Below are 25,052 nucleotides of genomic sequence, written 5' to 3'. Positions count from 1 at the left end.
TAATTTCTCTTCGAATTTCTAAAAAAAAAAACCTCCAAGGGTTACTCCGAGAATTCTTCGAAGAGTTCGAGTAAAAAGTCCTCTAAAAATTCATCCAGGAATTTATCTGAAGACTCCTTCAGAATTTCTACCAGGAACCAGGACCTATGAATTCCTTCAGGAATTCTTACAATGGTTTTCACCATGGATTCTTTCAGAAGTTTCACCAGGAAGTACTGCAGGAATACTCTCTGTATTCCATGAATTCCAGCTAGAGTTGCTTAACGAATTCGAAAAGAAATTTCTTCATGAAATCCATAATTTCCTTTGGGATTTCCACCAAGAAATTAACAAAGAATTATGCTACATAAACGGTAAAATAGTCCTGAGAAATGAAACGATATTATTTTATTTGGCCAACGTTTAGACCAACTGTTTGGTCTTCTTCAGGGAGCTCTGAAAAGTTTATTGTATAATGTTTGTACCTAATATGAGCATGAGCATGAGCATGAGCATATAGTTTATCAAACAATTGACCGTACAGTAATTTTTTTGTCAAAATATTTTTTCATTCAAATGTTTATGCGTCAATCAAAAACGCTGAAATTTTGACCAATCATGAACCTAACATTAAAGCTCCATTGGTAAAATTTTGAGCGAGATCGAATAGGTTTTCTGAAAGTTATAGAATTTTTAGTAGAACTTATAAGATTGTTGAATACACTTTTAAAACATTATATCTTAATATGTACTCGATGAAATTTTTTCATTTTTTTATGTGTTACATTTTATACCTAAGGCTTTCATATGCAGCTATGTTTGAGGTTTTATATTCACTACAAAAAATATGAAAAATGTGCTTATGTAGCTGACGATGTTTAAAAATTTACTATATTTTGCACATATAATCTGCCAAACGTTTTCCACCAATAAAAGTGCATTGACTGAACGAAAAATCAATAGGACCTACTCTTCATATGTAGTTTAGTAGGCCCTGTATAAAAATATTAGATTCAGAGAGTTTAAAAAAAGTTGAAAACACTTGGCACTTTTATTGATCAAAATATGATAAATTTCCAAATGACACTCTAAACATATACAGATTTTTAACATTTTTTGTAGTGAATATAAAACCTCAAACGAAGCTGCATATGAAAGCCTTAGGTATAAGCTGTAACACAAAAAAAAAATTGAGGAAGTTTCATCAAGTACATATTGAGATATAATGTTTTGAAAATGTGTTCAAAAATCTTATAAGTTTTACTGAAAGTTCTATAACTTTCAGAAAACTTATTCGTCTCGCTCAAAATTTTACCAATGGAGCTTCAGTATATGGGTTATAATTGGTTAAAATTTCAGCGTTTTTGAATGACGTATAAAAAAGTTAAAATATTTAAATGAAAAATTATTTTGACCAAAAAATTACTGTACGGACAATTGATTGATACACTGTAGATGACCGCATAATTCGTAGTTGCTACTCCGTGATTGACCAGAGCAATCGAAATTGTACAAGGAACCAATGAATAGGGCTTGGAACTAGCTTATTATTCTCAATGTACACAGTTCGAGAGCTCTCAACTTTATTAAGGTCAATAACGGCGCCGGCCACGTCCTTACGGTAATCGAGGAAGGGAGGGAATGTTAGTAAGACAAACGTTGTCAAAAAGACCGCGAATCGCTGCATCTCCACGTTTGTCTCAGGCAGGAATTTTTTATTAGTAGGGTAGGGTACATTGTCAGTGTGGGAGTCACCTATGGTTGGTGATATGATTTGACAATGGATCAATAAACACTAACTTTCGTGCACAATCGACCACTTTTCTATACGAAACATATCTAATAAAAGAAATGCTGTCGCGCGTCTCTACCCCATCAGGGAGAAAAAAATTTTTAGTCCATTCCACGCAGGGATGAACTGAACGCAACAAAGGACACATCAGTAAACCAAAGCGCATGAATTCACAACATGGTACATTGTAAACACTAAACACCCGCGCATCTACTGTTTTCGGTTTCGCGCGAGACAATTGCGAAGGCGAACGATTATGCTGCGATACTCACTCCATACAGGAGCGATGCATGCACAGCATGGAACAACACAATACTAAACACTAAACACCCGCGCATCTATTGTTTTTGTTTGCACGCGAGATCATCTTTTTTGTATAATGTTTGTACCTTTTAATAAATAAACTGTCAAGTTTTCTACGTAAAACTGCCAGACCCTGGCAGTTTTTTACATCAAATGCAAATATTGTATTTTGGACGTTACGTGGAGAAAAGCTTCATAGTTGCGACAAACCCCACAATTTTCAATTTTACAGTTGCAGAACAGAAAATTATACAGTGCTTAAAAGAAGTGGAAGAATTGGTGACGAGAAGTAAGAAATAGGCTACGAAAATCACTAATTTATCACGCAACTTCCAATCCAATATGTGCATTTTGCCCAACATATGATTGAATGTTTGTTTTAGCATGATGCACAAAGTAATTGATGTGCAAAGTAACTACACAGTTTTATGTAGAAGATTTGGTGAAAATAGGTAATATCGATTAAAAGTTAGATTTATTAATTTTAAGATACAAACCTTATAAAATAAACCTTGTAGAACCCCCTGAAAAAGATCAAAAAAGTGAAAAAATATCCATCAGAAATTTCTCCATCATATCCTCTTGAGTTTATTCAGGGAATTTTACTAGAAATTCCCTCAGGATTTGCTCCAGGAATTCAACCAAGAATTACCTTGGGAGTTCCACCAGGAATTCTTCAAGGAATTACTCCAGAAATTCCACTTGAAAAAGACTCCAAAAGAAATTCGACCAAGAACCTAATTGACTAACATGATAAATTGGAAAAAGCAGTACATCCAAGGTATCGAAATAAACTCATGTATTTCCCGATACAATACAAAAACCAACACCAACTTTCCTTTCGCTTTCAACCAAAAAAGTGAACCCCACGACTAGGTTAAGTCAACATCACAAGGTAAACGGTTCCAAACTTTCCAAACAACCAACCAGCCACCACCGTCAAAGTGTCACACAACAACCTTTATTTATTCAAATGATCTACCATCCACCCGAAAATACGGTTGACCCGGTTTCAGTGAAGCGTCGATAACGATCTCGCCAAGATAGCCGGGACGTACCTACCTAATATTCTCGCACAATGTTGAGACACGCGTCGTCAACCCCCTGATTACTCAAAACACATGTCGCCACACAGCAGCAGCAGACTACAAAGGCACTAATTATTGTAACGCTATTTACTGCAAATTGGTTCAATACTGTTTATGAGCAAACCGACCACCTTCCAACGCGGCTGCGGTGAATTTGTGCATAATAATTGCACGGAACTTGCCTTGGAAGATCTCTCTCTGTTGGGTTCGAGCAGCGTGGTTGGTTGGTGGAATATTTTATGAGGCCCACCTCGGAGATAACCCTTCCAGCGAGGTGACACGTGTCCGTTTGTTGCATCCACCGTGCGCGCTCGTTTAACCCTTGAAGAGTGTTAATCTTTAAACCAACGCACACGTCGTCGGTCGTCGGAAAGGATACAAAAAAATCGCGCAGGGTAAATCACATCATTTGAGAAAATTAATTATGCATAAAAATGTCGCCCGTACTCACACGCATGCTGCTGCTGCAACAGCAGTAGCTTCCATCCATGGTCCATGATCATCGTCTGATTGAGGCGTTTTCCCGTTTGCTTTTTTCTTCCTTGCTTGCATGTGCTGCGCGGCCTTATTGGATGGAAATCGTTCACGCGAGTAGCGGTCCAAAATGAGCGTCAACCACGTAATACGGCAACAATCAGACCGGAGGCGCTGCGTGATATGGAACAAGGACGTGCCCTACGGGAAGCTGCGGTCGCGGTTGGCGTTTTCGGGTAAGTATCCGCCGCGCCGTTTGAGGGCGTTTTTTTTCTTCTTGGGGGTGTGGGTTTTTTTTCGTGTTTCAGTTCTCAACAGCATGACTTTCACCATAGCAATCTCGGGATAATCAAATTTGGTGAAATTGTGATATGAATGTTATTTATTTCTCAAATTACATGCGTCATGGGAAAATTCATTGCGTATAATATCCCAGACAACCAGGAATCGCATAAGGGTGCACGCTGTACATCGTATAAAGGATTATTTTAAGTCACTATCGCATATCTGTACGGCTGAGGGACATTTTTCATCGCATATGATGTTATTTTTTGAACTTATTGCGATGTACCTGATAAAATCATATAAAAGTGCAAATTAACTTTTATCATGCATGACAACATCGTAGTAGACGATATTCTATTACGTACTGCGATGGTTATACGACTTTGCTTGATACTTTTCTTATTATGTCAGTTTATCTCGCATTGGTGTATAAACTGAATCGCATAAAAGTAAAAAAAAACTCGTTAAAATGTGCATACAAACTCGCATAAGCTAGAATCGTTAACGTTAGCATATTGCGATGTGATTCGTGATAACAATGATAGAGGTGCTCTTGGAGTGCCGAAAAGCTACAAAAAAGTGAGCAGTCATCATTATGGTGACAAATCAAGTCATTATTTTTGATTTGTTGACCTGATAATTAACAATGCGTATTGCTAGCAATAGAGGGGTAGTGATAACTGTGCGGGAAATCACGCTTCGTCATATTGAGCTCCAGATAGCCTGCCGAACACGTACAACGCAGGGAAATCAAGTGCATTCCAACAAATACTGAGGTGAGGTAGAATGTCATGACAATTAGCCAGCGTGTATCATAAGTAGTGTTTGGTGTTAAGTGTGAAGTGTGGCTCGATAATCCACAGGTTATTAGTTCGATACTAAGGTGACAAGAATTGTTTTTTTTCGAATATTATAAAGTCGCATAAGATGCCATATAACGTTGTAATACTACACATCGCGCATCGCATAAGATATCGCTTCAAGTCATATAGCGTTATTATTTTTCCGTCAATGCACGTATAGCGCCTCCACTTTTGTACGCATAAGGCACTTTTACTGCATCTTATGCGATGTAACTTCACCGCATAAAAGTACGTATAACATGAACAGAAACTTCATTATACGTGCAAATTGGTTGTCTGGGATGGAACGGCCTACGTCGGACCTTTGCGGTGTTCTATTCCAAGCCACGGGCGTGTAACCGACCACGATGACGACATACCAGGGAATCTTCCGCACGGTCAATTGATCTATAGAACACAGACAAACAGGCGTAACACCTTGAACGATTTTTATGGAAATCCATCGCCCAGTTCACACTACCATCACCTGGTGGAAAAGTTGCACGAATCACTGTGTTGTGCAATATCGTCAACAGAAGGCGCTAGTGTGAAACGTCAAACGCATAGAAAAACGATGCGCGCGCCTCTGGTTGTGAAAGCCACAACTATGAAAATTTAAAATGATCGCTAAAAGCGTGGTCGATGGAAATTTCGTCTGTTTGTCCGTGGATAGAAGGTTCAAGTTTGACCACATGGCGACGGCATAACTTGTGTAGCCGACTTCCGATCCCTGAGACCAACTTTTGGTAGCGTCTAAACCAGTCACTTCTCGAGCCCATGCGCCACCTCCTTTGTATTTCCGAGATGATATGGGAAAAAGCCTTGGAAATAGCTCACAAAACGGTGCTCCAGCCAAAAAAATCTTTAAACATTCTCTGGAACAGCTTGTTCGAAGTCGTGCATCAGAACGGGATGCCGATAGGCATCGTACCGGTGATTACACAGAGCTCATCCTATGATACGGTACAGTACGCACTTGCAATCTGTGTTCTAAACTTGTACTCGCTTCTGTAAGTAACTTTTGAGAATCTTGTACAGGTACGTGTGTATTCTCAGATGCAGGAGCGCATCGGTAATAGCCGTCCAACTGGTGCTATTGAACGCGTTCCTTACATACAGAGTCACTGTAGTGAATCCCCTTGTTTTTACGCTGGAGCGCTATCTCGGTGGTCTTTGTAAGCATCTACGATCGACATCCCCTTCTGGAAGCCGAACTCGGTTGCTCGAGAGCACCTACCCCATCGTGTCCATCAAGCATATTGGTCTATACACCGACGAGTCTCCGGATGGATTCTCCGTCTTGGGCAATAGTACCAGGCTCTGCCGCTTCCAAACCTCCCTGAAAAACTCCCTCGTCCAGGCATTTCTGCATAGCAGACCTGAACATCCCGGGAGCCTTTGCAATAGCTACTTTTAAGGCCAAGTTCGGAGTTCCGTCCGAGGCCTTACCTACCTTTTGCTATCCTAGCAACTTCATTATTGGTGGTCCTTTTCTCATCGCCAGCCCAGTCCTCAGCTGTCCTATGAAAGGAGGCCAAGTACTAGGATCATGACGAGGAAAGGCCCCTTGATGACCCCCCTCCAACATCTCCGGAGACTGCTCTATAGGAACCATTACACCTCTTATCTTGGCCGTCACGATCCTGTAGGCATCACTGCTGTCCCTCAGATCGGGCTCGCTGCATCCGCCGCCTAGCCCGTAGACAGGCGTGGTGCAGGTCAACAGTCGCGTCGGTCCATGGTCGCATCGCACGCACGCGAGAGCATCGCTACCAGCTCGGCGCCGTCTAAACCAAGCAGGTTTCTCTCACGATGGAGCGCCTCCCTAAATACCCCTTCGTCGAAGCATGATGTCTTCTACCTGCGAGGGCTTGGTCTTGGTCTAGAAGCATTTTCTTCTACCCGCTGCCTGCTGTTATTGTAGTCGATACTGTAGCGAACCGCCAGGTGGTCGCTGTGAGTGTAGCCATCATCTACACTCCAGTTCGAACTACTTGTTAGGCCTACAAAAGGTCACGCAAATAATTGACTCCGCTCCGTTTCGACTAAAGGTACTCTTGGTACCGACATTAGCCAAGTCGACACCTAAGATGGCCAGTGTTTCTAGCAGGATCTGACCCCGCTGGTTCGTGAAACGGCTTCCCCATTCCACGGCCCAGGCATTAAAGTCACCCGCTATTACCACCGGCCTTCGCCCTGTTAGCACGGTCGTTAAGCGGTCCAGCATTTGCGTAAACTGCTCGATCGGCCACCGCGGAGGCGCATAACAGCTACAGAAGAAGACCCCGTTTACTTTGGCGACCACAAAGCCCTCATAGGTAGTAGACACCAACTCCTGAACGGGATATTTACCCGTCGTCCATATCGCCGCCATTTTTCTGGTCCCATCCGCGACCCAGTTGCCGTTGCCGGCGGGTACTCGGTAGGGGTCCGATATGATGGCGATATCCGTCTCCCACTCAGAAACCGCTTGACAAAGCAGTTGCTGAGCCGCATAACAGTGGTTCAGGTTCAGCTGCGTTACCTGCACTGTGATTTGTTGTTCACTGCGGTTTTCTTGAAGGCCGGGCACCTTGGACCACCCATCGGCCAATAACACAGCGCAACATTTTTTTGTCCCAAGAGCAAACTTATGTGTCTCCGAAGGATTTTGGGCCGCTGAATCCGAATCCGGGCTCAGATTTGCTCTAACACGTCACAATTTTAAGCTATACCTCAATTTATAGGGCAAAATATGCGATTTTGGGCTTTTTTGACTGCAAGCCATCAAGCAAGGAAATATTTTTTTTAAGCAATCAAAAGGTTAATTGGTCAATTAACATCTAAATTAACGACTCATGCAAAATATTTCGTTTTACCTAATCAAATTTGATAGATTTAAGCATTTTATGTTAGTATGAAAACTTGCATGCAACTTTTGGAGGGTGAGTTGTATGGGAAATATCGTACCTAACATAAATCGCTTAAAACTATCAAATTCGATTTGGTAAAACGAAATATTTTGCATGAGTCGTTAATTTAGATGTTAATTGACCAATTAACCTTTTGATTGCTTAAAAAAATATTTCCTTGCTTGATGGCTTGCAGTCAAAAAAGCCCAAAATCGCATATTTTGCCCTATAAATTGAGGTATAGCTCAAAATTGTGACGTGTTAGAGCAAATCTGAGCTCGGATTCAGATTCAGCGGCCCAAAATCCTTCGAAGACACATAAGTTTGCTCTTGAGACAGACAAAAAGTTATTTTTTGTTACGCTGTGTAATGGGATGCAGTACACCGAACTATACTATACTGTCAAATGATCATTTTTTATGATATAAGCAGTGTTGGTTTGAGCCGTGTATCGATCGGTCGCCTTTCTGTTGTACACTCCAGAATATTAGAATATCAATAAAAACTAGTTATTACGTGTTTATTACCTGTCCGTGTCTTAGTCGTATCGTTATATCTGGGGGCTCAACCGGGATCCACATCCCATAGCAGTGAATATGGATCAAACGTTGATTCAGTTCGGACAACGATTAGATCGACTAGAGCAAACTATTTTCAAGTTGGAGCGCATTCTAACAAATGTGTTCAATTCTGATCTCATCAAACAACAAGTACACGCGGAACACATCGATTGCGGTGAAAACAATGGTGATGTTCGCTCGCATCAGTGTATGCAAACAACTCACCCGTCTGTAGCAATCAAAGGACCACATTTGAACGAGGTGAAGAAGACTGATACACGAGCGAAAACTGAAAAAAAATGATACACAATACATCGTCACAAACAACGTCATTCGAAAGCCGTGGTACTCTGCAAACTGTGAGTTTTTCACAGCCTCAGAGTTCTTAGGGGCCGTCCATATACCACGTGGACAGAAAATTCATGGTTTTTGACCCCCTCCCCCCTCCCCGTGGACAAGCGTGGACTTTTCATTGACCCCTACCCCCCTCCCCCAATGTCCACGTGGACATCCGAAAAAAAGTTTTTTTTTCCATATTTCTAAAATACATAAATGGAAAAAGTTTTTTCTTAAATACATATTGTTTTTTTCTTCGTAAACAGTGTCTTAAATATAATTGAGAACTTTATAAAATGCAAATATTCTATAGCTTTACATACATATAATACAAACAAGTATACAACTATAGTTTTTTCTTTAAACAACATATTGGTTTGGTTTTACTGCCAAATTAGTTGAATCGAACTAATATTCTGGTTTGTTACTGAAGTCTAATCAACCCGAGCTTTAGTAAAATTAAACGGATGATTTGGTTTAGAATAACAAATCTTTCGTTTAGAACCACGGTTCCCAACCTTGACTCTCGCGACCCCCCAGTCTGTCGTCACCGCGCTTTTTGTAAAACAATCGAAGCGTTCCTGCAAGCGGTTGGGGAGTCGCGAAATGAAGGTTGGGAAGCTATGGTTTAGAACAACCGGCAATGTTTGTTGTTATGCAGTAACTTTTGGTAGTAGAAACAACAAACCAGCTTGTTCATCTCAAACCGTAATTTCTGGTTTGATGCAATAAAAGTTTAGTTCGGAACTTCTAATTATTTGGCGTAAAATTCAACAAACCGGTTTGTTGTGTCAAACTACTCTGATTTTTCTCCGTGTAGCAAAAAAAAAGTTACCTAAATGTTTTCAACATTGTTTTTAATTCAGCTTAATATATATGTTTGTGAAAGTGTGGTTTCGATTTTTGCTCCAGTTGGTGAAAAATTTTCGTCAAACGGAAAATTCTTCATTGGGTGTTTTTCGTGTAATGTCCATCGACTGTACAGCCTCTGGTTGAAGAACGGTATTTTTTAGAATGTTTGTTCAATGTATGATTGTCTGTTTGTTTTGTTGAGTTAAAGTAATTTTGAATTTTAGATTTTTGTTGAGACAAGATTATATTTCTTAGATTCTTACAAAAACAAGATTTACAGCTACTAAATAATATTGCTTAGGTTCAGACTATGGATATTAATAAGAAACATCTTAAATTTAAAGGACCTACAAAAAAAGTTTTTGAGATGTATTTTGAAACTTTGAAGTAGTTCAAAAATTTGATATGAAACTTCGAAAAATCCATACAGAACATCAATGAAAATTACTATTAAAAGACAATGTACAATAAAATAAAATGAATCAAAGAACTGTTGAAGAGAATCTCATCAATAATGCGACATAATTTGTTTCGTTTGTTGATTCTTGTTTCCTAATATATATGTCAATGTTGTCCACGTGGACATTTGACGAACCCCCACCCCCCTCTCCGTGGACACGCGTGGACTTTTCGCTAACCCCCTCCCCCCTCCAAGCTGTCCACGTGGTATATGGACGGCCCCTTAGATCGGTTCGAAAGATATGCACTTATTCAAAACACATGTGAGTCTGACGATTGGATGATTACCACGATTTACGATTGCCTGTCTGGATCACCGAAACTGTGGTACCGCATGTACTCTTACAAATTCGACAGTTGGGACCGCTTCAAAATACTTTTTCTACAACAGTTTTGGAGCTGCCGACAACAACGTGAATTCAAGAAGCTGTTACAGCAAGGAACATATCAGCAGAAAGGGAAGAGATCGACGATGAGTGCATATTTTGCGAGAATGCTGAACAAAGCCAGATACTAGGCCAGATACATGTCTCTCCCACCAACGGAGCGTGAAATAGTTTTTCTTCTGATTCAACATTTTCCTGATTTGATTAGAGACCAGCTTCGTCATCTAGACAAGATTGAGCCTTTCTATAATTACTTAGTTGAAGAGGATTTCAAGAGAAACTCAAAAGTGGATACGAACAAAACATCGACTTGAAGGACCAATGATCATTCTAGGGAGGGGGAGCTGTAACGTCCAATAATGGGATGCAGTACACCGAACTATACTATACTGTCAAATGATCATTTTTTATGATATAAGCAGTGTTGGTTTGAGCCGTGTATCGATCGGTCGCCTTTCTGTTGTACACTCCAGAATATTAGAATATCAATAAAAACTAGTTATTACGTGTTTATTACCTGTCCGTGTCTTAGTCGTATCGTTATAGTACAGATCATGCAGATGGGCGGACTCGTGCAGCTTTGGGCCTTATGACCTTCAGCGCCGCATCGTTCTATATTTATTTATTCAGTTTCGTCAAACAACGTAGACTAGTACATATACATACAGTTTTTGTTTCATTTCTTAAAGCTATAGTACATATTGTTAATAAAATACATATAAGAAAATATATAAATAGTGTATGCTGGTGGATGTGTGTATAATTTGTGCTTTTTAAATATTTTAAGTACTACTACTGAGGTTATTTCTTATAGTGTTAAAATATTTCTTTAAATTATGCCGCGACATAGTTAAGTCAATAGTTTCACAGTGTTGATTATAAATGTTCATGATTTGATTCAAAGGTTCATTTTTGGCATAGTTTGTGCGACTATGGGTAGTTTTAAACAAGTGTCGATTTCGCAATAGGAAGCAATCAGTGAAGTACTAGATTGAAAGTAGTGAGCTGGATTTTTGTATGGTGAGATGATCAGTTCTCCGTTTCTGCAATAAAATGGTGCAAACAGCTTGGGTTATGTGATTTCTTGCCTAATTTAATGCTGTTTGAGCAAAAGTTTGGGTAACTGTGTTGTTGTATTATTTATTTCTTGCAACTTCAACAACACAGTTACCCAAACTTTTTCTCAAACAGCATTAAATTAGGCAAGGAATCGTAATACCCACGCTGTTTGCACCATTTCATTGCAGAAACGGAGAACTGATCATCTCACCATACAAAAATCCAGCTCACTACTTTCAATCTAGTACTTCACTGATTGCTTCCTATTGCCGTGAGGGTATGTAAAAGTTTAATTTTGATAAGATTTCAGTTGAATCAATTCGCTGCGAAACGATGTCGTTAACAAATAAAACCATTGCAGTTTCACGACGCTGTTTCAGTGTTTGAATATTGATAAGCCTACAGCGCGCTTCATAAGATGGAAGAGGAAATGTAGTCCAACCTAATTTTCGAAGAGCATATAATAGAAATTGCTTTTGTACTGATTCTATTCGATCGATATGCTTACTTTGAAATGGGGACCAGACAATGTTACAATATTCCAGAATTGACCTAACATAGGCAACATATAATGTTTTTATTGTGTAGGGGTCGTCAAAATTAAAGCTAAAGCGTTTTATGAAGCCAAGCATGTTATTTGCCCTATGTAAAGCCTGTATCCGCAATAATCGGGACACAGAAGCATGGATGTAGCTCTGTAATGAATCGGTAAAATTGGCCAAATAATTGATTGAGAACTCTTTGGTGTATGTTTATTATTTGTGCTAAATTTCATAAAAATCGATGCATTACTTTTAACTGTGGATGAAAAACAAACAGACGTGGTTTCAAGCATTTTGTACAATCATGACCAATTTTCATTCGCATAATTGATGGTTCTTTTACGCTACAGTTCAAAGTTCTGTGATGATAATTATGAAATTTCGTTAGCAGTTATGATACTTAAAGAGACATTTTCTTGCAAAATTTCATCAACTTTGGTCATTTGGTTTGGAAGCTACTGGTCTTGATAGAGGTGAGTGTTAGTGAAAATTTTTCGTGTTTTTCATATGCGATGTTTGCCTATTCATAACTTTTGAATTTCTTTGTCAATTTTCATGAAACTTTCCCAGAAGGTGGTTGTTTATGTGTATATTATGTCTGCAAAATTTGATGATTATTGGTATAGTACTTTCAATAGTACAATCAAAACAATAAAGGGTGCTGACTAATTGCTGCCTGAGGGGCTAAAATCATGTTCAATCCCAATACATGTTTCGACTATAACATTGTTGATAGTGCATCGATTTTCTTGAAATTTTGCCCATGCAACAATTGTAGGTCGAGAGGTTTGTGTTCAAAATTTCAGCCATTTCCTTTGCCAAATTAAAAAGCAACAGCGCAAACAAGCAAAACTAGGGGCTGTACAAAATTCAATGGCGTACATTCTACTCTTTCATTCCTACAACAAAAAGCATTACACCGAATCACATGAAATTTTGTTGGTGAAATGAACACATTTTAAGATGTTATTAGCCCAAATTTGAGCAATTTTAATCTGTATATTGCAGAGTTACGGCTGTATTTCTGTGTCCCGATTATTGCGGATACAGGCTTTATAATGGTAATGTAATGGTCATTGAAATTAAGTTTAGAATCTAAGATTACTCCTAAATCCCTAACTCTACTACATTTTTCCACATACTGATCTCCTAAGGAAATTGATATGTTTGGTGTGTTTCGTTTTCTGCTGAATGACATTAAATTACACTTTTTGATGTTTAATTGTAGTAGGTTTTTCGAACACCATGTGTGGAATATGCGAATTTCATTCTGAAATATGTTGATGTCTTCTTGATTCCTTATTTCCATATATAGTTTCATATCGTCGGCATAAATAAGCACTTTTGTTTTCTTCAGGATGAAGGAAATGTCGTTAATGTAAAGAATAAATAAAAAGAGGGCCCAGATGGGAACCTTGAGGCACTCCTGAAGTGACTTGAATGGGATGTGATGTTTTTCCTTTGACTTTTATTATTTGTTGGCGGTTTGTAAGGTACGATTCAAGCCATTTAAGAAGTCGGGGTTCTATACCCATTTTTTGCAATTTGAAGAGTAGCATTGGAATATCAATGCGGTCGAATGCCTTGCTAAAGTCAATGTAAAGAGCTTCTACGTGATTGCCATTATCCATTGCAGTCAATGAAAAGTTAATGAATTCCAATAAATTTGTAGCGGTTGAGCGCCCTTTATAGAATCCATGTTGCATGTGCGTTATTCTATTCTTAATTTGAGCAAATATATTTTTATTGATTATTGCTTCGAATAATTTAGGAATGCACGAGATAATGGCAATTCCACGGTAATTACGTATGTCAGATTTTTTGCCAGATTTGAAAATAGGTACCAAAAAAGAGCTTTAAAGATTGGGCTGCAAAACGGTGAGTCGATAAGGAGAGCGTCCAACATAGCTCTGGTCCTCACAAGTTCCTACCTCATGCTTCCACGGGTCAAAAGATGACAAAGACCGCCAGCTAAGAGTTGTGTGCTTAGCTGGTAGTGCAGCCTGGGCACTGTTGTCCTTCTGACTTCAGCTAGATTGAGGAGGTACGTCCCGAGCGTCTGTTCACCAAGGAGGTGCGGCTCAAACAGCGTCTGTTCTGGCATCCAGCGGCTGAGTATGAAATGCTGTATTGCGTCAGCTATACCCAAGAAGGCAGCCCCTTCAACGCAATGTAGGCAGCGCGGCCCCGGTAAGGTAGCCTGCTGAAAACCTTCAAACACCCAGAAAAGCAATAGTAGAGTAAACCAAAAAAGAGCTTTTCCATGTGTAGGATCTTAGACTTGATCATAGTAGCCTTAATTTATGTAATTGACATATGTATCATTATAATAAATCATTATTGTTCTAACCACCGACGTGAAGAGTCTACATTTGGCGACGAGGATAAATTCGCACCGATATCAAGCAAGAAGAAAGGACGAAAGGATCACCTGGATTTGGAGAACGCGTTCAAGATTGTCTTTGGAAGGGTGATTCCTTGATTCGTAGGTATACCTGCCAGTGATTGCTCTTAGGGTTGATGCCAGTAATCCTTACAGTTGGCCCGGATTCTCAGGGATGAAGTTTACCATGAGTAAGAGTCATTGCACTGAGCGAATGCTCGTTGCTTACGTAAACCCCAGAATCTTAGGGATGGAACCAATTCGTGAAGGTACGGTCCCGGAGCAAGTTAAATGGTCTCGGTTGCTCTCAGGGATGATTGCAGCCATTCTGAAATGGGCCCCGGATTCTAAGGGATGCATTTTATAGCTAAAGAGAGTCCCTTCACTAAGTGAAAACTTCCAGTAGCTATAAAACCCGGAATCTCAGGGATGATGCCTGTTCAAGAAGGTGTGCACCCAGAGCAACGCGATTACCGTGAGTCCCAGAGGCGATTCCTCGAGGGATGAAGCTCACAAGTTATGCGGAACCCATTATATGGGATGATAGTACGCTAAATAAAATGGACCCAGAGGCGATCCTCGAGGGATGAATCCACAGATCGGCGGAACCCAATTAAATTGGGATGAAGTACGCAGTTCTACTTGAAGTAGAATGAAAGGCGGAACCTTGTTGTTGGGATGGAGTACACTGATCTATGATAGTGGAACCCAGACAAAAGGATGAAGTACGCCGGGCCATATTTGGCGGTATGATGTTTAATGGCTAGTCATGAGAGTTTTCAATCGACAACCACGAAAGCAGGACCGAGGTCAATTTGTGAAATAACTCAGGAAAAGTCCTGCTACTTTTAGAAATGGTTTCCTTACGTTTAATTCTCACAACAAAATCTATGCCTAGTATACCTTACGTGAAATTTTGTTTGTGAAATTAAACATTGGAAACCCGAAGTACAGGTAGCGAGATCAATCCATTGAAAATCTCTAGTTGACTAAACTATATTTTTATATTGAAGACATAGTAGTGAAGTCAAGACCGAAGCAAATGGATTTACCTCAGAAACTACAATCATCAGCGAGTGGAACCACTATAGATTTGATGATTTGACGAAAGAGAATAGCATGCTGCCACAATATCGCAGATTGGACTGGACAGATTGAAGCGAGGAAAATACTAGTGAGGTTTTATTTTGACAGAACATGGAACAGAGGGTGAGTTACTTATATTTTTCTTTTGAAATAATAGTTTGGAAATTATGGATAATATGAAATTAGAAAAAGAAATATTATGTCAATCAACGCCAACTGGCAATAATTGAAAACAGTAATATTTTGGGATTGTGCAAATCTACTGATCATAACTTCAAAAGAAGCATGATCAATTTGATTCGGCTTTTAGAAATGTGAAATGGCTTTATATGTGATTAATTAGAATGTTTGAAGTAGCAAGACTTGAAATTTAATAGATTACAATTGCGGAAAAAACACAAATGTTATATTATGAATAATTCGCTGTTTTTCTGCTTCCCGTACTCAATACCTACTTTGAAATTATTTCTGCAACTTAAAGCTGCAAATTAAAAATGAATCTTTAATACGGGCTTGATGAATTTATCATAAGACACAAGAATTCAACCATTTCACCCAAGTTTTCGAAGTTGTTTTTGAGATTCTACTCATCACTATGCAATGTTAAACTATGTAGATTACAAGCGGTATACAGGTTTACAATGCTAGAATAAGATGAAGATAATTCAATTTATGCTACTGATTCGCTTAGGAAAATTCAATTGCAGTTTGAGTTCTAGAGATGGGCGAACCATTCACGAACGGTTCAAAAGAACTAGTTCTAAGGAAAGAATGATTGATCAGTCGTTCGTTTGAAAAGAACGATAGTTCTTCATTCTCAAAAAAAAAAAAACAAGAAAACTGAATATCCCTCAGAACCATTCATCCAGTTTTTCCAAAGAACAAGGTTTGTTCTCTGAAAGAGCGAATTTTGTAAATAATCTTCCAAGAAATCTCGCAAAACAGTTCTCCAATGACATGCAGTCGATCGAAGAACAGCGATTCAGAAATTACGGGTCAACGCACAAGATCACAAATCTTATATTTGGATTTATAACATATAAAATGGTTTTTCTGATCACGTAATATAACTTGACTTGACTAGTAGGGCTATAATATTTTGATTACCTTAGTACTAATTCTACATGAAAAAAAAATACGATAAAGAACTACTGGACAGTGGAACCATAGACTTAACAGTTGTTGGTGGAACTTAGGGTGGAACGGTTCACGAGAACTAAAAGATTTAAAGACTTAAAAACTTGTTAAATCGGTTAAGCGAATTATGTTTCTTCGATGAATCAATCCTGAACACTAGCAGATAGTGAAGTTTGATGAAGAACTAAAATCAAGGCATCGAAAGCTCTAGAAAAAAAGCAAGGAAGTAATGATACACGATGCTTTCAAATATCAAGATCATCTTATCAAAACCTTGGCAAGAAGAATATAACTGGTTCTAATATTGTATCGTAAACATTTATGTTTAGATTTATTCTACATTGTTTCCACTATTTCAGATATTGACTGGTATCAGATGTAACGATAGAAATAGTCGGTAAACCAAAAGAATGGAATACGATCAACGTACTTGAAGGCTGCTCAAATTATCTGACGCATTTGACTCTGGACGGAAGGAATCCAGCTGCACATAGAACATCTCATATGCCATTACATAATGTATAATATATAATTAACTTTAAGCAAAATGTATGAAAGGGGGGAAAGATGTAGGATCTTAGACTTGATCATAGTAGCCTTAATTTATGTAATTGACATATGTATCATTATAATAAATCATTATTGTTCTAACCACCGACGTGAAGAGTCTACACCATGATTTGGGGAAGATACCTGTTTCGAGAGATTTTTTAAATAGCCAAAATAGTGGCGTGGTGAGCTCCATAGCTAGATTCTTCAAAAATACTGGAGGAAGACCGTCGGGTCCAGCACCTTTAGAAGCATCTAAATTTTTAAGTGCGTTCAAGATTTCGTGTACCGTCACTTCATTGTGAGTTATATCCACAGGAAATTCAGGGATATATTCAAAAAAGTCTCGGTCACGGTCATGATCTGAAAAGGTGGTGTAAATTTCTTGGAAAAATGATGCAAATAGGTTGCATATTTCGTCTGGATTGTTGCCTACGTGTTCATCAAGATTCATAGAAGATGGAAAATTGTCAGATTTAAGATAAGTTTTTACGTAATTGAAGAAATTCTTAGGGCAAGACTTTATTTCATTTTCAGTTTTGGCATTGTACTCTTCAAATGCGGTGTCAATGGCAAAATTTAGTAGATTAGCAATGTCTAAATGTTTTTCCAAATTTTCATCGCAATTATTTTTTTTGTAAATTTTATGCGCTTTCTGTTTGCGATTTTTCAAATTTTTTATTTGTTTATTATACCAGACGGGATATTTAAAATTGACATTACGTCTTTTTTTTTCTTTTTAGGGACTTCGTCATGAATAATTTTGAAAATAATGTTGTAAAAAAGATTTACAGCATTTTCGACATTTCCTTCATTCCGTAGTGTTGATTGCCAGTTTATATTGTCTAGTGTACGCTTTATATTGACATAGTTAGCTTTTTGATATTCAAAGACTTCTTCGTACTCAAAGTCGTTGGGGTTTTGGTGTCCATGAATAAATATTGATAATTCGATTGCTGTGTGAAAAGCTTCATTTTTCCACAAGGGATTCAATGATTCGCTCACGCAAAAATCTTCGTAAATATTAGTGAACAAGAAATCCAAATAACAATTTTGTTGGTTTTTGACATGATTTATTTGATTGAGGCCTAAATTAGCAGTTTTGTCAAAAAAAACTGCAGTGTTTCATTGTCTCCAACGACTGGGAGTAAGATACATTCATTTTCAGAGTCCTGAATGAAGTCTGCTTAGCGTTGGTTAAAGTCACCATAGATGTGAACTTTAACCTCGGGAGGAAATTGCGATAAAATTTGTTCAGCTGATTGAAAAAAAAATATCGTAAGTAGTTTTATGAGCGTGATCTGGGGGAAAGTATACGGAGGCAAACACATGAGTTTCGCCAGAAATGCAAGATTTCACCCAAACATGCTCAAAGTCTTTGCATTTAGGTGCTGAAATAATTTCTGAATCGAAATTATTCGAAATTGCAATTAATACTCCTCCACCAGACTTCTTTTGGGACTCCAGAAAATTTCTGTCTTCTCTGAAAACGTTAAATGCACTTCCAAAAACTTCTTCACTTCGTACGCTTTCATCCCAGCTAGTTTCAGTTGCTAGAATAGCCGAAAAGGAAGAGCTTAAAATGTTTTTATAAATTTCCTTCATTTTGGCTGGGCTTTTCATACGATTGAAATTTTGACAATAGATCAGAATTTCAGTCGCATTCTGTTGTGAAGACGGAGAAGTATTTGGAAGATTTGTCATACCTACAATATTATTCTGCTTAGAAATATTTTCGTCGTCAATTGCAGCTACTTCATCGAAGTCTGTCAGTGGCGTTGAAAATTTATTGGTTGAGAAAATTTATGAGCCGCGTCCCTTGCGTTTTGAAGACGTTGAATGCGTTCACTGCTCGATGAGACTGCAGGTCTGCCATGGCGTCGTCCCGTGGGATGCCGAGCTCTTCGTGAACGCTCAGAAAAACCTCGCGCAGGTGAAAAATGTCCGCTGGTAAGCCTTCGGCCGCTAGCATTACAGCTGCACTGGTTTTGGTGATTCCGCGAATGCATACTGAAGGTGGTTGGTCGTGTAAATATGATAGATATGTGCGCACAAGATCCATAATTTTGGGATCCCGGAGTCGTGCTTTCAAGAAGCGCTGGTCACCGGCTGCAGATTGTTCAGTAAGTCGAACTATTGGCGGACGCATTGGGTCCAATTGTTGCTGTTGTTGTTGTTGTTGTTGTTGTTGTTGTTGTTGTTGTTGTTGTTGTTGTTGTTGTTGTTGTTGTTGTTGTGGTGGTGGCGTCGCAGCTCGAGCTTGTTGCCATTGATGTTGCTGTTCGTGCAGTGATGATGATGGTGTATTTCTGTTGGCGCGGTGTCGGTAGGCTGCCTAAGCGTTTCGGCTCGGTATGGATTAGGGGAACTGCGGCCATAACGCCCATAGGGGGCAAGATGCACCACCCTTGTTTTAGGCAAACCACGTTATTTTTTATACTTTTTTCAACTGGAATCGATAAAATAAGATTAAAAATGCTTCTTAACATTTGAGATTACATATTTTTACCATAAAAATTGTACAAAAACACCAAAAAATGATTTTGGTTACTTTTGATGTAATTTTGACCTGTCAAATTTTTGCAGTTTTTTACATAATTTACATGAAATTTCTTCTCGCTATCCGCATAAATTATTTTGCACACTTCCATTATTTGTGTTTCAGGCGAAAAAAGTGTCATATTTGACCCTTATAAGTTTTTGACCAGGGTCCAAACTTCTGAGGCATATGTGGGGTAAAATGCCCACCCCTAGATAATTACATTAAAAAAGCCATTTAGATACATATTTTGGCAAACATTTTATAGAACACAAATAAGAATCATACAATAGGGCACTGCATGAAATTCTCTCCTTCTCTTTCACTCTCACAGAAATTTTGTAAACAACAAGGCCAAGAAACTTCAAAATCCAATACAAAATCAAAACAACGCAGTGCCCCATAGCACATTTGCATTAAAAATAAGTTCACTAATCACTAGAGTGGGTCAACGTTGTATGGGAAAATTCAGATTTGGTCAGATCAGCCCGGAACAAGGTTTTTTGGAAGCCTTTTATGATCCGTAACAACTGTGCAAAATTTGGGCTCGATTGGTTGTGTCCCCGTATTCCGCATTGCGTTTGAAATTTGTATGGGATTTAGTATGGGAAAACACATATTTTTGCATTTTTCTCGTAAGAGGCTCAAATTTGTCTGGAACTTTGTAACCAACGACGTTAAAGTATAGCCCAGGAGATGCTGATAAACTTTGCCAAAAAGAGTAAGGTAATAGAGTGACTCTGAAAAAAAATATTAAAATTCAAAGTTGGGTATCTCCGCGCAACTGCTGAAAACAATTTTTTCTGCCAACACTGCTGATGCTTCGAAGGATCAATTCCTCCTTGATTTAGTTTCTGACATTTCATGAAACCCCAACCCCCATTTCATCAACAAACAGCAATCAAGCTAATGGTTTTCAGTTGATTTACATTCTTCAATTATTTTATTTGATCACACAATTCTTATTATTTTAGGGTCTGCTCGTGTGGAATGGTTCCGGAACTAAGTATTTTGGAGGAGTAACGAATAACTCACCTGAACCAGACTTGTGACGTATCAGATTATTATACAAGACATTTTGGGACACGGAAAATTCTTGGGGATGTTTGGAGGAAATAAATATGTTGCGAATATTTCTAAAGCCCGGCTCGAAGAGCTATGAAAAGCGTTTCAAGACATGACCACAGGAAAAAAAATACGGAAGTTTACGAGAGTTTCCAGTACAATAATACATATTGTGGCTGTTTGGCTACATTTGACTACTAAGGCAAGCACAGGTCAGACGTAATTATCACTTAGCGAGAACCTTGTACCGACTTTTCGAACCCTCTAAGCAGAATACTCTCTTCGAATGAGTGCAATCAGTTTCGTACCTTTCAATTCCGCCCTTTTCTGTACCTTTCAAATACGCGTATCTGTCAAAGGATAAGCAAAATAGGGCGCGAAACTGATTACACCCATTCAAAAAACTCAGCGAGAAGCCTGCGACACGTAGGTTAAGGAGCTGTGAATACAGAGTATTGCAGTAAAGTGAAGCACTGGACTAAAAAACGTGAAAAAAAGTAAAGTTGCAATACAATTTAACTTTGTTTCAATATTTATATATATATATTTTTCATATGATTTACGGTGGATGAAGTATAAGAAAGTCAAATCATTGGTATAATAAATCCGTATAGGTATCATTTCTGAGGCTGCCTTCTTCGGAACAGTTTGTTTGTAACTCCAAACCTAACTTACGAACACATTTAAAAGTGATGCGTCATAGCATTTTCTACTTTTTGTACTGTCGAATTAGTTTGAAATTGGGAGCTCGTCATGTCATTGTAAAACCGATTACAATCGGTAGCTTCATTAAGTCTCTTGGAGCACAAGGATAATCCTAGCATTCAGTAAGTTAATTGAACACCGACAGAAAATTTCTGCTTTAAAATGCAATAAGCCTACCATCAATTCCCATCAGGCGCTACAGGGAAGAGGACAGTTTGTGAATATTATTAAACTACGACTTAGCCGAATTATTATCCCGTAAGGACTCATTCATAAATTGCATACACCTGCAAGGGGTGAGTGGGTGTGATATGACATGATGTTGCAGTTCAAAAATTTCAAACAACGTTAAGGAGTGCTTTCGTCTGCTCTGAATTTCGTTCTCTGCAGTCGGAAAATGGATGCGGGAAGTTACCACAGGTTCTACATGTGGCTTCAAAAGTTCCAAAATGTCTTGTATAATAACTGGTTTGTCTCGTCGCAAGTTAGGTTCCGGTGAGTTTCTTGTAAAATGGCTATCGGTTGCAGAAATATGGATACCACGGTATTCATCCAAAATAGTTCCGGAATCAATCATCAGCAGACCCTAGAATAGTAAGAATTGTGTGATCAAATAAAATAATCGAATAATGAAAATCGACTGAAAACCGTTAGCTTGACTGCTCTTTGTTGATGGAATGGGGGATTGGGATTCCATGAAACGTCATAAAATAAAGCAAGGATGAATTGATCCTTCGAAGCATCCGCAGTGTTGGCAGAAAAAATGGTTTTCAACAGTTGCGCGGAGATACCCAACTTTAAACATTAATAACTTTTTTCAGAGTCACTCTATTGCCTTACTCTTTTTGGCAAAGTTTATCAGCATCCCCTGGGCTATACTTTAAAATTGTTGGTTACATAGTTCCAGACAAATTTGAGCCTCTAACGAGAAAAATACAAAAAAGTATGTTTCTCAATACTAAATCCCATACAAATTTCAAACGCAATGCGGAAAGCGGGGACACAACCAATCGAGTCCAAATTTTGTACAGTTGTTACGGACCATAAAAGGCATCGAAAAAGCTTTGTTCCGAAAAAACGAGCTTGTTGACCCGGTCTACTAATCACACATCCGATGGTCATTTTGCGAAATTGTTGATAAAACAGCTCATTGTGCATTTAAATGGAATTGACCCATAATTACAGGTGATCCATAATTATGTAATGACTGTATACCGTCCACGAGCAAGAAAACTTGACAATAAACCATGCACGAAAGTATATGTGCACAATTTGGCATCCTGGCGTTAGCTGTAGCTAGTGGCGCGTTATACCCCGCATTAAAACTAAAATGCTGAAAATCAAACTTTTTTTCAAATTTGAATTTTTGAGTAGTAAAACATAAAACTGGTTCACGGTTTCTTGCATTTGGAAGGAAACATGTTGGTGCTTCATAATTATGTCAAAAAAGTATGTATTATTAAGTGTTTCGTGGTCAGAATTGGACTCTTCCTTAACGTGGGCGTCTTACCCCCAGTTCCCCTAATGGTTTCTCCCTTCTTGAAATCGATGAATTTGGGAACGGAGAGGGCTGCGATGGGGTGGTCTGTGTTGGAGGGTGGCTTAGAAAATTGAACCTTGGCATTGGCTAGAAGCTGTTTGTCAAATCCAATACGTTTGCTGTTGCATTCATTGTGAAGTGTTCTGCGTCGCTTACGCCTTCGTCTCGCCTTTTCTTCATTTTTTTCCTGGTGGCGGCGAGAGCGCATTTTAGCGTCGTACTCTGACCAATCGCGTTTCCATATTCGTTTGCTGCCAAGCATACGCCAGCTGGGAACTGGTTCGCAGTTAAGGCCCCTTAGACCAAGCCCACTCGTGGGCTTAACACTACACACGCAACACCACGTCGTTAACGATTTTTAATTTCGTTATCCACCCATTTTCGCACCGGTCGTTCGTTTCCATGTGAGTAAAATAATGATCGGTCGCCTTTCCGCACCGGTGGTCTCTATTCTATCCGTACCATCGGTTTTTGCACTTCCGTAAATCATCGCAATATTTTGTTTATTTCTATGGTGTTATTGCAAATCTTATTCAGTATAATAATCTGTGCTCATATTTTGAAAGAAGAGGTTTTGGATAAGACTGAAAACTGTTAGTAAAAAATTGAACTCAAATAAATAATTCCCTTGGAGATTTGTACCAGTTTTGGTGCGTTTCAAGATATCATTTTCTCAATAATGTATGATTGTATTTAATCCCGGAATTCAAGCAATCTTTTTTAAATTATATGTTTGTTGCTTACTGTATGACTAGTTGGTTGAATTTTTATCTAAAATAATATCCATCTCTTCGATACCCATGTTGCCGTTCTCGCAAGAAATTTATCTGAATTTGAGATTTTGAGCATCTTTTTTAATAATTAGGTTTATTGAATAATTACATCCCTTGCATTTCCAACACATTTATTACGTAGTTGTCTCCTTTACAACTTCGCGTAGGTCAAAATTCTTGAATCCTGGTCATAGTAGAAGCTGTCTTCTAACAGTCTGCGATAAGTTTGCGCAACCTTTTTCATAAACCTGTATTTTAACATTAGCTAATTCTATACTCAGTCACAACTTTTTAGTTACAAAGCATCATTCGGAAATCTTATATATATTGCGATATTTTATATACTGGTATATGAATATTTTGTTGGAAGCAGATTCTATGCGCTTGAAGTAGACTGCGTATTTGTGAAAGTACATAATGAGCCCACTCTCTTTTTTGGCACTTCATACAACATTTGTTGTATTTTAACATCCAACACTTGCTTTTTCTATAACGAGGAACCTACAATATGGCAGTCCTGCACACCGCCCATTTTAATTGATGAAACTTGGCAGCTCGACTTCAGTTTTTTAGATTTTTATCGGTATGATTAAAGTTTGTTTTTACAAAAAAAAAATAACTGTAGTGTTTTTATGATATCTGAATTGAGTTAGGTACAGTCAAAGCATCTTTGAAAAATCATAACTACTCAAATCTAATCTTATACATACGCAGCCAGTACGCGGAATCACCCTGGAAAGCAATCGTGTTACTTTTCTTGTCAATATCGATGCTTGCAGCATATCAGGACATATGCATCAAAGCGGCCAGGTCTATTGCGTTGTATTTACGCGCAAAGTGTTCTTCGAAATACTTGGAGTACAGAATATTTTCTTTCGGCAAGATACTTCTCGAATTTACAGGGGAGGAAGGATGCGTAGACATATTGTACCAAACGATCCAGATTACATGTTGATGAATATGTTTTAAATATATAAGAATGTGTATAATAGAGCTATGAATAAAAAATGTGTAATTTTGGAAAAATCTCCCCTATTGTTGGGTTGTTTTTTTAGATCTAAATAATGTCGAACCTTCTATTCTGTATGATTGGTGTTATTCACATGGGGTTGTCGCAGATTTTTTTTCTGCTTTCCCCTATTGTTTCTACAAGGGTGAAGTTACTCATTTCGCACACTTTCTTCCTTATGTCTCGTTTATTTAATTTATATTTTCAAATTTATATTTAATAAACCACCCACTGACGACCACTTTTTTAAAAAAAAAAGCAATCAAACCAAAACTCCTTTGCCATTTTCGAAATATACACGACAAAACGAAACGCGAGGCACAGCTCTTTCAAAACGGGGGATCTCAGCCCGGAAAGTGGAGAAAGAAAACCTTGTGGTCACTTATTACCGTCAAATGGTATCTTTTCGGGTTAGAAA

The 25,052-nt window shown here is 38.4% G+C and overlaps 1 protein-coding gene across 1 annotated transcript in view; it reads left to right on the top strand.

Moving 5' to 3' along the window:
• LOC109398729 (photoreceptor-specific nuclear receptor-like) overlaps window positions 1-25,052 on the top strand; it is a 149,254-nt gene that overhangs the window by 108,906 nt on the left and 15,296 nt on the right. Inside the window, exon 5 of the mRNA XM_029859060.2 lies at window positions 3,758-3,872. Coding sequence (XP_029714920.2) covers window positions 3,758-3,872 — 115 coding nt within the window. The remainder of the gene's footprint in view (window positions 1-3,757; window positions 3,873-25,052) is intronic.

This window comes from Aedes albopictus, chromosome 2 (assembly GCF_035046485.1).
Source record: "Aedes albopictus strain Foshan chromosome 2, AalbF5, whole genome shotgun sequence".
Classification (NCBI taxonomy): domain Eukaryota; kingdom Metazoa; phylum Arthropoda; class Insecta; order Diptera; family Culicidae; genus Aedes; species Aedes albopictus.
This window is presented reverse-complemented; position numbering and strand designations above follow the sequence as displayed.